This window comes from Cuculus canorus, chromosome 6 (assembly GCF_017976375.1).
Source record: "Cuculus canorus isolate bCucCan1 chromosome 6, bCucCan1.pri, whole genome shotgun sequence".
In the NCBI taxonomy this organism is placed as follows: domain Eukaryota; kingdom Metazoa; phylum Chordata; class Aves; order Cuculiformes; family Cuculidae; genus Cuculus; species Cuculus canorus.
In genome coordinates, this window is record NC_071406.1 from 27,059,653 (window position 1) to 27,075,859 (window position 16,207).

General features: G+C 41.9%; 1 protein-coding gene across 9 annotated transcripts in view; it reads right to left on the reverse strand.

The window, feature by feature from the left end:
- PIKFYVE (phosphoinositide kinase, FYVE-type zinc finger containing) overlaps nt 1-16,207 on the reverse strand; it is a 67,226-nt gene that overhangs the window by 37,646 nt on the left and 13,373 nt on the right. For 8 of the 9 annotated variants that reach the window (XR_008450513.1, XM_054070506.1, XM_054070507.1 and 5 more), the window contains 8 exons: nt 15,086-15,257; nt 14,159-14,366; nt 11,622-11,711; nt 8,418-8,556; nt 5,623-5,780; nt 4,679-4,790; nt 2,780-2,927; nt 2,110-2,277 (listed from right to left, as the gene is read on the reverse strand). Coding sequence is in view for 8 of the 9 variants with exons in the window: in XM_054070506.1 (XP_053926481.1) it covers nt 2,110-2,277; nt 2,780-2,927; nt 4,679-4,790; nt 5,623-5,780; nt 8,418-8,556; nt 11,622-11,711; nt 14,159-14,366; nt 15,086-15,257 (1,195 nt within the window). In the remaining variant the exon portion in view is untranslated. The remainder of the gene's footprint in view (nt 1-2,109; nt 2,278-2,779; nt 2,928-4,678; nt 4,791-5,622; nt 5,781-8,417; nt 8,557-11,621; nt 11,712-14,158; nt 14,367-15,085; nt 15,258-16,207) is intronic. The other variant, XM_054070509.1, reaches the window with a different exon arrangement.

Here is a 16,207-nt window from a genome sequence, read left to right on the forward strand (position 1 = left end):
CTTTGCTCTGGAGATGCACGATAACTCCTCTGGATTTGCAGAGGACACAGATTTTTCAAAAAAAGGCAAGATAATACCTACCTCTCCATGGTAGGTTCTAATGACTCACACCTCCATTCTATCCCAGTTCTGGACATATTACCAATACTTTCACCTCAGGGACATACATTCTCTTAAAAGGAATTGTTCCCAGATTTCTCCTATGAATTGCACTTCTACAGAACAACCTCGTTAAAAGGCCACACATTTCAGGAACAGGTAACAAGTCACTGGCAGAGATTCACCAATGACAGCTAAGTGCTGCCAACATATATAACTCAAAGGCATAAGTCTCTCTCCTTTCAGTCCCCTCACTTGCCTTTTCTGCTGATCTCCTCTGAGCTCTTCATCATCAAAATCTTTCTCACAACAGCTTCACTTCTGGCTATGAGAAGCCTCGATTTAGTCAACAGTTTCCAAGAGAGGTAGGCTCTCTTGCGTTTCCCCTTCATCATGTACTGATTTTCACATAAGGAGGTAAGGACCAAGATACGTCTGAAACCAGGACCATCAATCTACAAGTCCTTTAACACCAGCCAGAGCCAAACTGACTACTGCCTGCTTTACTGCCAACACACACTAATAAACTTCCTACAGCTGTAAAGTGTGGAGATTGCAGCTCACCTGTGCCTGTTTCAAGATCACTTAACCCATTATCACCCCTTGCTAAAAGGAACTCATTGATATATTCTCCCTCCCCACACCTTTTCTTCCCTGCAGATGCATTAGCTTTTCGTTGATTAGGGCATGAGCTGGAAACAAGTCCAAAGGAACCAATAACAAGATGGTGTCAATAGTGCTGACAACTCATCCCTACTGTTGAGTCGTCTGACATCAACTGGAATTTGAATCTGCTCTGCTTCTCTCTTTGGGGGAAAAAAACAAGCAGTTACATTTCCCTTCTTCTAGACATATTTTTAGCAAATAACAAAACATGACTACAATTGGCACTGATAAATGCCCCCTTCAATATGCCTCACTCTCTCACGTCTAACATACTTTTAAAGTCTGCTGCAACGCATTCTCCTCCCTCACTCTCTTCAGTGACCATTTTGCAGCTTCAGAAAATGCAGTCTGTATGTAAGCGTAAGGAAAGTCTTGCATTCTGATCCACAACAATGGAAGAGACCCGTTAGACTTCACAGAAGGATGAATTCATTAGAAGGACTCAAAATTATTTATCAGTGGATCATCTTTTAAAGTTCAAAATATTGAAAGGGTGGGGTGAAACAATAATTAAGACTAAGAAACTCCTTAGAAGCAGCCAAAGACAGAAGTCTACAGAGCTGATACAACCCTAGGTAAGGAAGCAGAGAAAAGATCTCAGTTGCTACCCAGCATGTAAAGCAACTAGAATGTACCAGACCAAAGCCAGTCGCAAGCCCTGGTTTCAGTCAGCCCTTGTCCAATATAAACAATGCAGTTGTCAATAGGCAGGCACATTATTTTTTCCATAAGAATTTTGCTTAGTGTCTTTCAATTTAGTACTTATTTAGGAGAAAAAAAAAATTCAAAAGAAGTCTTTGAGTGTTTTTCTTCCTGTTTAGCTAAAGTGGATGTTCTCTTTTGAACAAATTTTACATATATGGATTAAATTAGGCATTACTGCTCATCCGTAAGACTCTTCTGCTAAATGTAAGCTTATAGAGGTACAAGTAGAAATCAGCACAGAGATCTTCCAAGCTAACTTTGTTTGTTACTTGTTGTCTTGCTTGCTTTTCCAGTTTAATCTCAAACTGTAGAAGCACATATCAAACTGGTTTATGCACAGACTATTTTTCCACCCTAATTAGCCACATGTGTATCTGCCCTAACATGTATGGGCAGGAGACTTGGCTTCAACTGCAAAGAGAAAGTCACAGGGGAAGTTACACACTCTGCAGAGAAGGCGTTTCAACAGGTCTACTGAGCTTCCTCAGAGGTGAGCACATCAAAACTGCAACTAAGTACCAGCTAAATATCATATTTCCCCCTCTGTAAGACAGCTACAAAAGTAGTGTCCAGACAGGTCAGTATTATTAGGGCCCAGCTCTCCATCATGTGCAACTCCAGCTGGTGACTACCTCATACCTTTTTGGTCGGCAGGGTGAGGGGGCACATGTGGGTACTTGGAGTGCTTCTTGATATGGAAGTTCACGTTGTCCAGCTCCACGTTCAGGCTGATGGAGGCGGCTGAATCACTGTCCATTGTGGACTGGAAGCTGCTGACTGAAGTGCGCTTGCTAGGGCTGGCGGAGTCTTTTAGTGTTGGGTAAGGGGGAAGATACAGGGAGGAGAAGGGTTCAAATGGGTATCATGAGGGTACCATAGAGGAGAGAAATTGTCTTTAATACATAAAGGCCAGTGTGCAATACTACAGGAATACAGTATTTTCCAAGTTCTAATCTTATCTTCATGTGTGCATGCTGACATAGTGGGCATTCTTTAGTGTATTACTGTAGAGCCCAAATCAAGCAAAAGTCTGCCTGAGAAACAGAGGGCAGCAATTTACATGCTTCTTGTCCATTAGAAGTATGAAGCTTTAACAGTTCTACTAAATCCAAAATACCGTATCCATTGTAAGAAACAGGAGGACTAGCTCGGTTATAGTTTGCTTAGATCCTTACAACCCCATGCACACACACACACACACACAAAACAAACACACACGAAGCAAGACATGGTTAAACTACTATGCCCAGAAGGACTGGGGATGGCAGGGGAGAAGGCAGAGTGGGAACAAGACTCAGGTGAAACTCACTAGCTAAGTTATCTTCTCCTTCATCAGCAATCTGCTCTGTGTCACTGTCATCAAACTTGATGTCTTTGAACCAGGAGGGCTCGGAGTGACCTTCTACAGAGTTCACAGAGTCACTGTCTGGAGATGGAGTTTCAGAGAACTCTGTGCTCTAGAAGATAAGGAAGAAAAGAGGTGTTAAAAGTGCAGCTCTGCTGAAACATTAAGCAGCCTGCTACAAATGCTGATCAAACATTTTCAAAATCAGAGGGTATTCTTAGTGGGCTGAGCCAGGTCAGTCATACAGCTACCCCTCTCGGCACAACATACAAACTCTTTGGGAGAGGAAACAAGTATTTCTTTACAGTTCCCACATGCTCACTCTTTGTCTACTCCCAACCTCCACACAAGTTGTGACTAAGTGGCATTAAAGGACAAGTTTATTCTACCGCACATTTTCTGTCAACACATTCAGCTAAGCCGCTTTGAAGGCTTCCTATCCCCAGATGAGGTGGGTGACGCATTTATCCTTTGCCCGGAAACCAGCATATGCAGCTTTTGGTGGAGGCTAATGGTAAGTTCCTGGAGCAAACCTGTGACTGCCCAAAGTAGCTCTAAGAGTTTCACTCACCAGTCAGGCTCTAGCTGGAGCTACTGTGTCAAAACAAAGCCTGGCTAGAGCGTTAGAGAACCTGGAGGGCATCTGAGGAATTTCCATCAGCCATTCTAATGCCTCCAGTCACCTCAAGAGGAAGTTCTCACTATCACTCCTTTGGCTACAGAGAGTTCAGCAAGCAACAAAGTAAACAACACTGTTTCTCCTGACTCTTGTCCAGGAGAAATACAATCAAACAGCACTTTCAGCTGATGAGAACAAGAACTGGCTTTTAACTTTGACTAAGTGCCTTATAAATAGCTACAAACAGGGAACCACAAGCACTTGCTAGTTAAGGGCAAGCTTTTACTAGCAAACTGAGACCACACAGTTAATTCTGAGACGCCAAATGAAGCCCAGAGCAATCTCAATGGAAGACTATGTGACCGTGGCCACCAGCTGAAACACACAAGCAAGATAAAATGCCATTGGCTGCAAGCTTTCTAATTGAGATCCATGGGACAGCTGAACCATTCTTTATTGTGAGAAGCCATTGAATATGCAAGACTCTCAACTGAATGCCTTCAGGTAACAGAGAGTTTAGAGAGATATCTTGTTCAAGTTAAAAACCCAAACCAATCACTCAGGCCAATGAAGGCTCCTACCCCTCAGCAAGTCGGACTGCAATGAAATATGGTAGGACAGCATCTCTGGTCACTGGTTCCTTGCCTTCCCCTCAATCAGCCAGTTCTATTTAGGAGATATGACAAAGACTCCCTCCAAATCTTGGATCATGTGGCTAAAGTACTGGATTCTTCATTACTGCCAGCACTGGAGATCAGAATAAGGTTACCCATAAAATATCTAAGAAGATCCAACACTGTATATCTAAAATATCCACTCTCTGGAAGTGTGTAAAGAAGGAATTTTGAAACTGAAGACCACAATTGTGTCTCAGTCACCAGTAATTGCAGACTGACGCTAGATTCTGCACATGACAGCACAGCTGCCACAAGTACAAACCATGCTGTTACAAGGCCTTTGTGGAAGAAGTCCACCATGAGAGGTACTGGTCTTAGAGACCTTTTCCTCCACTTTAGGCAGCACTACGTTTAACAATTCGCCCCTCACAGAGGAAGCCCCAAAGCTTTCTGGGCAAATGCAGCTTCCTCAGGCTTTCAACCACTAAGGAAAATGGCCTGGACCTCAATTCTCTGTACAGGAGAGAAGATTTAGAAAACATACAATGGCTGCTGAGAACAGGATTAGAAAAGATTGTAGCTAGCAGCCAAAACCAGCAAGAATCCTAGCTTTTTTACTTCTTTTACCTGTAATGGTCTGTAGAGAGCATACTCATCTCTGAAGAGCTGATCATGATGACTGACACATTCTAACCAGCGTCCATCAACCAACGCTTGTCCTATTGCAATGGCTTGGACCCTGGAAGCGTAATAATAAGGATTTTTTTTTAAGTCTAGTTCTAAACATGTCTTCTCATACAAGCATGCTAGAAAAGGAAAGAATCTTTTGCCACAGACTGTTTGATTCATCAGTATCCCATTGTCATGTTTAACCAGACACTATTTAAAATACTGTGGAGAGGCAGTCAAGAGTAATAGTTCAAGTATGGAGCTAGATGAAGAGATTGTCACAAATGCCATTGCTAGATGACGATGAGTACTTTAAACTCAGCTGAAGTGTCCAACAGGAGATTAGGACATATTGTTTATGCTCCTCCAGTATTCTTAGCTTGAGTTATACATATTAACCATCTCTGCTGAGTGAGGAATGTTGATCTACACTTAAAAGCCATGCAGTTTTATCCCCTTCTCACATAGTTAAATACACCAGATTCTTTATACTCACTTATAACGTTAAGAGTCTGCCACCCCATTAAAAATTTAGCTATCTAACACTCTAAGGGATCTCTGAGCCCAGGGGGAGGCTTGCCCTTTGGAGTATCAGTGAACATTTCTGGACAGTCTTTGTAATGCACTCACTGTTCTCCAACTGTTTGAGTGACAGCCACAAGCTGCCTATCATGGTGGCTCCCAAATCAGATAGCCCCCTCTGCTCTGTTGTTTTCGGCAATACGAAGTCAGAAGCCTACCTGCTTTGGTAAGCAGTAAAGAAAAGACCTAAATTTTCTTTCTTTCTCATCTCCCTGCAAAGGGGTCTATCTCTGCAGTCTATGGTACCCTGTATCAGCTAAAACTCAAAACCTTCTGCCACAGAAACAAAGACACCTGCTGTTCCAAAGCACCAGGGTTACCTTGTGGTTATGTGCCCATTTCTGATGAGCCAGTTGACCAGCTCTTTTCCCACAATGCAGTTGGGATGCGTCCGCAGCCAGTAGCGATGGTCTTGAAACTCCATCCCACTGTTGTGATGGCAGATTTTCTTCCACAGATCTTTCAGCTGGACTGAGTCCTGGACAGGGAGATGTGCAAGTTAGTTACTAGTCTGACATTAGCCCTGATTTCAAGAGCATCAACCTGGAACCTCAGATCAGCTTCTAGATCAAAAGCCCTCCACAAACGGGCATAAAATCTAAGACGTTCTGCATAACCTATGCAAAGGCACAAATAAGACATAAGATCAGCTCCTTATATCCTTCGTTTGTATAAAGTTGGGAACAAGGAAGAAAAAAAAAAATGGGTACCCTCAGAGTTAAGAAAGTTCTATTTGTAATGTGTCAAGATTTAGTACCGCCTGCAAGATGCTTACATCCTCACTTACTGCCCTCTTGAACCCTATTCTCAAACTCAGGTGGTATGCGCAAACATAAAGGACAACGAAAATTCATCTTTTGGAAGAGGGATTTTCTATATAATCTGTGCTCACTTTAGGCTTTGTGAAGCCTAGTAGTCTATTATCTAGCCCAGATATAAAGCAAGTACTTGACGTAGCAATGCATACTGCTACATTCAAGTTCTGTGATTCCATTTCTTAATGAGGATTCCTTTATGTACTGTATAGTCTCAAGCCTTTTTTAGACACTGCTAGCTTTAACAACTATACAAAAAAGGTGTGTACCCTTTCTAACATTATTAACCATTTTTTAATCCATGGATCTTCTTCCTCTCACCATTCGGAATACTTCAGCCTGTACCTCAAACTTATTTTCGGGCCTGTTAAGCATGTGTGCCAACTCTTGTGCAAGCTATGCTCCACCCAAACTGAGCTGTCTCTCTGCTCCTGGCCCGTTTTGCTTTCCCGTAGTGCGCCCTGGCAAGGCACAGCACAATCCATTGCTGCAAAGTAGAAACTGGGACCTGGGATAATTTTGAGAGAGTAACAGAGGACCCCAAGGGGTAGAGAAGAGACATCCCAGATCACTTTCTGAAATGCCTCATTCTTCTATTTTTGTGTAACAGAGAAAAAAAGCTTTAATTAAATTTTAACTGGTTTCAGCTTTCCAGTTAACTGCTAGATCCATATTGCCGCACTTCCCCAAGAGTGCCCTGAGATCCAAGAGTTTTGTTCCACTTCTGTTACTGGACTGTTTCTGGTTTTGTTTCCATCAGTGCCCGTCCTGGGTAATATCCTAAAGCCAGTGTCAGCAGCCCCCCTTCCATACCAGGCATAGAGTCAAATGGATCAGCAATGGAACATGTCATAGTACCACAAGATTTGATGCAACCGGCGACTCCACAGTTCAGTTGCCTTGTAGTTTACCCTTAACTCACATGGTGAATTCAGCAAACTGGGCAAATGGGCAGAACACAGTAAAACCTTTCAACTCCAGGATTTTGACCTCTAGTACATGTGCTCACCCTTGTATACATACATGCTCCTCCACCTTTTATTCCATGAGCAAAGTTCATTAGTCTTCTGAATGTAGTATGTTAAGCTTTAAATTAGCTCCTGATATGCAGTCAATTCCACATGCTAAGGGCATTAAACAATAGTGGGAATTGACAGAAAATCCTACACTAATTGACGCTGCATGTTCTGCTCTTACAGGAACAGAAGCACTACTACCAACCTTGTTCTCCCCCAAAGATGGAAAGAGACAAAAAATTAACCCCTGTGAAGCTGAAGTGTACTGGGGCTTCATCACCTTGGTCCAAGCTGCGTTCATAGCATTTTAAATCTCATTTTTCCTGCATTAACATAGACACATGGGGCAGGATGCTGTAAAGCCATGCCTTAAATATTTTTCTCCCTCATAAGGTTATCCATTTCCAGAGCCTCCTAGGAAGGAGCTGGGCAACTGAACAGGAACTACAGCGTTTCTGCACCCTCAGGAATACTTGCATGCATTCTGTTGACAGAAGGCAAATACCTGACAACACAGAAATCAGCCTTCCTGAATTTAAATTGGCAACCGGGAGTTGAATCTTTTAATGTGTGAAAAACACACTCTTCCTTTCTCTGCATCTTTTTTGCCCCTTTGTTGGAAATATTTCCCCCTCAAAGAAAAGGCACTATTTTCTACCGAACATTCTACAGCAATTGCCATTTATAACACTGCCTCTATGGAGAGGGGATAATAGGATTACACAAAATGCTGTTGTACATGGATTTTTCTTCGAACAATTACGTCACTACAACTTTCTACAAAACTTTATATTTATTCTGCAAACAAGGGGAGGGAGAAAGTTATTTCTGGGGCACAATAGGCTGTAATAGCTTGAACTAATTAACCATAGTGAAACCACTTTGGAGCAGACATTTAAATTTTCCAATTATATGGCCTATGAAGGGGAAAATCTGAATTTGGAGAAACACAGAATCAGATAACTGTGTTACAGCTGCAACCATGACAGGTTTAACCCACAAGGAGCTACCATACACCAGCTACACACTGGGTAACACACTTCCCAAGACTAAAACTGTAAACACCTTTATGCAAACACCATATTGGACTATGATCTGTTTCAGGAAGATCAAGTGTCCAAAGCAGCATTAACAAGCTCCATGTCTACACCACCTGGAGGAGAGATACAGATAAGAGTGCTCAGACGAGCTTTAAAAGGCCACAAGATACTCCTGGTGCATGACACAAGAAAGGCAAACTTCAATGCCTTCACAGAGCAAAACAAACAGAAGCCTGAAAGGTACCAGAAGGATTTTGCGCTCATCCTCGCTGGTCTCTGCCTTCATATGTGTACGACTGGCCTGGGGGCTGACGGATGTCTCATAAGCAGGCACCATTGGTGAACCTGACCGATCCAGTGACAGGTTAGTGATGCTGGACGATCTGTAGTGGAAGAGAAAAGGATTGAAGTGTAAGCGTTCATTGCATGGTGCTCCATCAGAACAGGCATTGGTCTTGTAGCACGCTAAAAAGGAACTCAAGCCTGTGTCACTGTTCACTCTCCTCAGTAACACCTTACTGCTTAAAGTTTTGGAACACCTAAGTTAAATACAAACTTTTGTGAAGGTCTTTGTAGAAAGCAATTCGTACATGTCTGCATTTGACTACACCAGGGAAGGGATGGGATGCTGGGTAATTAGAAGCTCCAGAGGTTTGGAGGCAAGACAGATGCCAGCAAAGGCAACCAAGACCAGAATCCCTGTAACAGGGCAAAGATTCCCCCTCTCCCTGACACATTTAAAATTCTTTTTAAACGCATTTAAAATATATGGCTGACAGGCTGCAGAGTCAAAGCTTGAGCACCTATTCCCTAGAGTAGCTAAACTGTTTGCTGAAGCTGGAGGTCACCCCAGCTGGCAATCTCCCTTGTACTGTGATATGGAGCATCCACCTGATCTCAGCCCAGCTGTTGGGAAATCTTGGCTACGCACTCTAGTACAAACACACCATTTTGCAATAATCATTGCAAAGCTACAAATACAAATACAAGTTCCAGATACCCTCTGCTCCAATACCCCACAATTAGACTAAAGCCTCTGGAATAACCAGAGCGCAACTTCTCATCACGCAGCAGCAAAATGCATAAACTGTAAGCTATTAACGCCAACAGTGCTCTAAGGCATGAGAACGGGAAATGCTTCTGCATACAGCAACAGGGAAGCACAAAATGCCAGTGCTGAACTGACTCAAGAGGCTTGCAGCAGTCTCAGTGATAAGAACTGTTGCCAGCCTCAGGTCTTCAGAATGAAACTCGGATAACTTGACAGAGCTTGCTAACTGGCTAAAAGGCACTCTAATTACTCCCAAGCATTCTCAATGAATGATGAGACGCTGAGCCCAGGCTACCCTATTTCAGCTTTTGTACTGCAAGGAAGTAGGCACTGAAGTTACAACAGTCCCAAAACCACTGCTTTTTCCTCCTCTTGTCTCTTGAGCAGGAATACTGAGCTGCTAAAGGGTTTTAGTTAGGTCCTTTTTAGTCATTTACACAGAATCAAAGGAAACTACATTGGCATTACATCCACATACACCACGGGGTGATAAGAAAAGCTCCGTCATAGTCAGGCATTCAAAGCAAACTAAAAACTCTAACAGAATTCTACTGTTCAGAAGCTCTCAAAGTTAGAACTGGCAGAGTTATGCAGCTTAACAAAAAGCATTAGGTGGAAGATGAGATCGACATGAAAGTTCGTCATTAAGCATTCCTCCTAGTTGTTTCACAATAGCTATTTTGACTGTGCCACCTACCTGTAAGCAGCAAGGATTTTTAATTTGTATAAAAAAGCACTAAGCAAGAGTTAGAACAGCCAGATTTCATATCTGTCTCTTTATCATCACTAATTACACCTGGCACTTTATTGTATGCAATGAAAATCCCTATCCTTTAGGAGGGCTTACAAAGGAGAAGTCGGAATCCCTCCACCTGCAACATTTGACTGTTGCGCTGGATTTTTTCCACCCATAAATAATTTGTCTAAAGAAAAAAAAAACCATATTCCTCACTCACAAGGAAAATAACTAAACAATGAATAATAAATAAATAAATAATAAATTATTCAACCAGCATCTTCTTTACTCCACTTGATCTATAAAAAGGCATGACCAAGCTTGCCTCAAATAAACATCTACAGCTGCATTGAGAAGATCTGAAGGTTAGCGTTGCTTAGCTGAAAGCTTAGCTTTGCTTCCAGAGGTTCAGAATTTTGACAGAGATAGGTTATACCTCATCACTACTTCTCAAATATAAGTCGAGACATGTAAGTACTATGTCAAAGCCACGAATAGCCAGAGAGTTAAATTTGATCTTGAAGGAGCAGTCTGAGCCTGTCAGGTCCAGCTTACAACCCTTCTCCTACTGCATGTGTGAGCAAACAGCAAAGGCCTTTTAAAATAGACAACATCAATTCAAGCAGGAAGCAGGAGAGCATCCTCAAGGTTTCGGACATTTCTTGACGTCACTTCAGTTATTTAGCATTGAACTTTAACTCCAGACTCCTAGCCATGTTTGCGCAGAATTGATTTTTGGTACTAGTTTATTCATCAGTATTTCACTCCCGCTAGGTGAGATCTTTGGTTCTCAGCTGCACAGTCAGTGTATATCTTCTCCTAAGCATTCCCAGCACACAGAAAATGAAGACTCCAAGCAGTCCATTCCCCAAAAGGCACACCATAACCCCTCTCAGCTGAGCTCCCTAGTTTTCATTAGTCCAAACAGACCCCTCCAAATGTCAAAACATTCTGCATTCCTGTAACACCAATGCAAAGAACTCTCTGAATATCTTTCAACTCCAACACTGAAATGTGGATTATCCTCGCTCTATTCCTGACCTCTATTTCCCCAATTTATGTTTAATGGAAGTACGTAACCAGAACCATAGCAAAAGCATTGTGAAGGGAAAATTGCTTGTTCTTCTAACACCAGCCTATTTAGTGGGATTAAGCTCAAGCACTCACAACTTCTACTAAAGCTCTCGTGCACATATCCAAGTTCATTCCAGCACTGTTGCATAAAGACCTATGATGGATTTTTGCCTAATGAAGCCTGGTAACATAAACAAGATTATACTTACTGCAAGAGCAGAGGAAGTAGATTTGAGGGGCAGGGGGGAAAGGGAACTCACAAAACAACCAAAAACTACCCCTCTGCTCCTCCGACCTCAGTTTTTGCCTTCCATTACCAAGTCTCTGTGACTCCCTTTTCTTCAGCTTCCTTTTCTGTCCTCTTCACCATCACCTCTATTAGACTTACTCATAGAATCATACACTTATAGCAGTAAACTACCCTGTACATAAATGGTCTTTCCTAACCCATTCGGGTAATGGGGTGTCCCATTTTAGACATTAAACAGCATGCTCAGTAAAAACAGGCCTCAAAATACAGGCTTCACAGTGCAGAGTATGCTAGAAGTGCATCCAGAACAGAGAATACTGAGATATAATTATTTTACCTGTTCCTAGCCGGTGATTTCCCTGCATCCTCCTGGACAGACCCAAGGCGTGCAGACAATGTGGTAGTTGAAGAGTCTGGTTGAATCAAACTGCAAGAAAAAGGATTGTATTACAGATGTTTAAGAGATTTACCACATGCAGCAGCATAAGAACAGCTGGAATTAAAATACAGTTAACTGATGTCACTTCTCATTCACACCCATGATTGTTAAACAAATGAGGCAACAGGGAAATCTTTCACCATCCATAGCCCAATGATATCTGGAGGATAGTGCTCATCTTCTCCCTTCAGACTCAAATCTTGGACAATAAGGCCTCTTCCCACTTCTCATACTATCCTGCCATCCTGCCTTCCTGTCCTCCTCCCCTGTATCCCTTTCTTACACACTCTCCTTCCTTATAGGCTGCTATTCTGTGCTCTGGAGGTAGAGCCATTTCCCCCCACTCCCCCAACGCACCATCTGCAATCCAAGTAACGCTATCTATAGCTATTGCTGGACAAATTTTACCAAGACAGCCTGATAACCTCCTGCAACTGCTTAACCTGACCACAACCGCCTTTGCCCTCCTTCTCCTTTCACCTCAGGAGGAAGAAGAGATGTTTGTTCACCACCGATATAAATTCCTACTGGCAAAACTCTATCGGATATAAGCCACTACACAGCACACCATACCAGCTGTGCTCTGCAATGTAGACATGTAACTAGCACAATAAATGCTCTTCATGAGAACTGTACACAATACAGCTTCGCCCACGTAGCCGTACTTGCCCGGTGTACACCACTCCTTCACTCTGAAAAGACACAGCCCTTCAAGTCAGTTAAAGCAGGAGCCCATGTGTCTGTGGTTCAGCTGCTCAAAGAGCAGAGCATCATCAGACAAATAAATACAGCATCACTCTCCTAAGTGCTTTTCTCACCACTTTGCAGCACAAGACGGGAGGGGAAAGAGCCTTATCTCAGATACATTATTTTGGAAAGAGACCCAACTGCCAAGTTTTCTTCTGAAGCAAACTTATTCTCACACAGAAGCCACATACTAGAATCAAAATTTAGCTTCCATTATAAATCTGTGACTTGCCTGTTTCCACTGTGGTGCTGTTTAAGTGGAATGTCTTGAGTTTAAACCTCTGAAGGTTAATCACACACTTAAAAAAAAGCACTGCAGCCCACTGCAAAGTTCTGCATTGTAAGAGCAACAAGTACTGAAGAACATTTCAATCCTCCCAAACAACAAACTACCTAATCTCAGTCTCCCTCTCACACACACTAAAGCAGCCCATGTTTACTCAGTGTCTCCCAATGAGACTAAATGTTCTAGTACAGCAAGAGATATCAGCTTTTCAAGAACAGGCAGTATTTTTCAAGTGCTACAAGCTGCCCAAAATAAAGATATAAATATATTCTTTACGTATTCATGCCTATAAGCTGTTGAATTGACATAATGAAAATATTAAAAACACATCAGAAGACAGAACTAATGATACCTTCTATTATTTTGTGCACCTGAAGAGAAGCATTCCAAGCGCACACACTTGTTCCCTAATTCAAAATTTGGTAGTATTTATCCCAAGCATTGCAACATTACTGCTGTAGATGACCATGACATAAAACCAGAAGCATTTTTCTTTATTAAGGCCTAATGCTGATTATTTAATTGCTTCCACATAAGAGCACCATACTCTTAAAAGCAGCATGCAAAGCAAGAGTCAGGGCATTTTCTGAACAGTTGTTTTCAAGGTTTTTCTTTTAATAGTATCAGAACCACTAGAACATATGTGTTGAGAGAGGCACATGTCACCCATCCATTAAAGAACGGTTCTGACTCAAGACCTTCTCAGTAGTTTCACACCTGCTTGTTCTTCTGTTCTTAGGAAAGTGAGCACAAACACCACATCTGATTATTTCCTTCTCCCCTCCACATTAAATCAAGGTCCTCAGAAATTAAGTTGCATACCACTTGAGAAGTAGTATAGTGTTCTTCTGATCATCTTCCAGAATTAAAGATCCCATCACTCCAGAGCAATAAGAAGAAATATGCTTTGAAAGAAGATGAAAGAACCTTTATAGCTGTCCTTTCAAATCCACTTCAGTTGAAACTAGTGGTTACTTCCACCATTTCTCTCTTATTTACAAAGACAGCATCACTTAGAGTCTCTTGCTCAACCCAAAACCTGATGGCTAAAGCATTATTGTTACACTGACTTGCCTCTTGATGCATTGGTTGTTAAAAGGGATGAGATTTGCGTTTGTTTTTTTAAACTCTGAAGCTAAAAGCCTGCTCTGTCACTGGTATAGAATCACAGATTTAACAGGTTAAAGAAAGAACTGCAAATAATTTAAAGCTCCACTAGAAGATTTTCCACATCTCTACCTGAAGAGAAGAATATTAGAAGCAAATACAGGATTAGAGTCTTTTCACAGGAGATATATTTCTACACTTCCTGGATAGAAACAACTAGCTTTCTGACCAGGCAGCTGTCAGGCTGAAAACACAGCTAAGATTCTGGACCTCAGCATGAAGCCGTTCACTTTACCTTTGCCAGGTTAGATCCTCTTCCAGAAAGATGTTGCGGCTAGGTTTACGGCTCCCAACCGGTGTACGTGGCTCGCCAGGATCCAGCACTGATACAGAACATGCAGAATCTGACAGAGCATTCAAGTCTTCTCCAATGGAGTTACTGTCTGTGGAGTGTGCATAGCTTAAGGCTATTTTACGGCAGTAAGTGCAGGCTCGGAGATCCCCTATGGAAAGGGGAACCAGAGAGTATAAATGAACAGGAACAAACAGTACTCTGTTCCTACAGGATCAGAGGTTTGTAGTGGTGTGAAAAGAAGGATTTCCTCTTTCAAAACCTCTTTGCATGTTTAAGTCTAGTTCTCATATTCTCTTAAAGGGCAGAATCCCCAATAAATTATATACTCGGGGAATTTCTCCAAGTCAAATTATGCATAACACATCATCAGTAACAGAGAGGCAGGTTGCAGGGGCGGGGAGAGAGACCACATGTGCACACTCAAATCACGGTACAGCAACAGCCAGTCAGTTACGACACCCCGCTGATGTCTGAAAACTATTACCTCCATCAGGAAACATCCAGAATTTGCTAACTAGTATTTGAAAGAGTTTCCCTTACCCTCAATTAGAACAAGTAGCTCATTATATTTTAAAAATACTATTACTAGGAGCAGCTTTCACTTGAGCGCACTTTTTGTAGTGAACATCCTTGTTATATAGTAGCCATATTTGTTTTGTCGTCATGGACATAATGCCAGTAAAAATAAGCAGGCATGGCATAATCCACCACTGTGCATGACGTTGGTAGAAATAGGTTGTGTGATTACTTTTGCTTATTTCTAGCCCAACTAGATACCTGTTGGCAGATGTCAGAATCTAAAATACAGTTGTCTAAACACAGCTGAGCACACAGAGAATGTTCTGTTTCTCAACAGATAAACCCTACCTGTATAGCCCATGAATTTCCCAGGGATTTCCTGATTGCAGCATCGACTACAGAAGATCTGCCCACAAAGTCGACAGTGGTGTCTCCGACGGAAGGTGGTGAATTTCTCACTGCAGTCGTAGCATTCTTTGCACTGACTGTCAGGCATCCAGTACTGCTTCAAGTCACTGTCCTACAAGGGAAGGCAGCAAGAGAAAAGCTTTTTTTTGGTAAATAAAAAAGCCTGTTTAGATTCACAATTCCTTTGTAGACTGTGCACATAAAAGGGACAATTTCAAATACAAATACAAATATATGTGTGTGCACACGCACATACTCCTGTGTAGAAGCACACACACGCACAGAAAGGATTTTCTCTGTGGTTTTATAGGGAGCCAGAAGGCTGAGAGAGTTCTTAACTGCAAGAATAAAACTAGTAAGCCTTTGCCATTTTGATCCAAGATGGAAGCAAAGCAGATCATGACTATCTACCATGAGCTGTAGACAAAGGTCTAGAAGAAACAAACATATGAAGTGCTGATTGCTCTTTCCTCTCATCTGCTCCTAGCATCCGACAGGCCCCCAACTAGCACAGTTTAAAAAAAAAAAACAAAAACACACAAAACCTACACATTCGGTGAAGCTGTTATCCGAGCGTAAATTAAGTTATCAGGAATTATCAGTTCAGGAAGATCATTTCAACAGCTAACACTGGATGTACTTTGAAAAGATTATAGATACATGTAAAAAGTTTTGGTATATTATGAAATTCTTCCAAACGTCAGTAAACAGTTATAAAAGCCTGCGCCCCACATTTATGTTGTTTCAAAACTCCAGGTTAACTACCATGTGAAGATAACTGTGAATACACATTCAGCAGATAACGACAAAGACTAATTTACAGCACAGGTGCAGCCACAGGAATTTTTGTCTTGTTTTTTAAGACGTGAAAACAACAGAGTTAAAACTTCCATTTGGTGTTGTAGCTATAAACAGAGCAAGACAAGTCTCTCAATTATGATTCTGAGCACACCGGCTATAATTAACATGGAAGGAGACAAGTGATAATGTTCACATGACAGCTCTGACTGTGAAACACTCTTTGCTAGAGTTCAGTTCTGGCAATAAGCCTTTTCAGAGGGA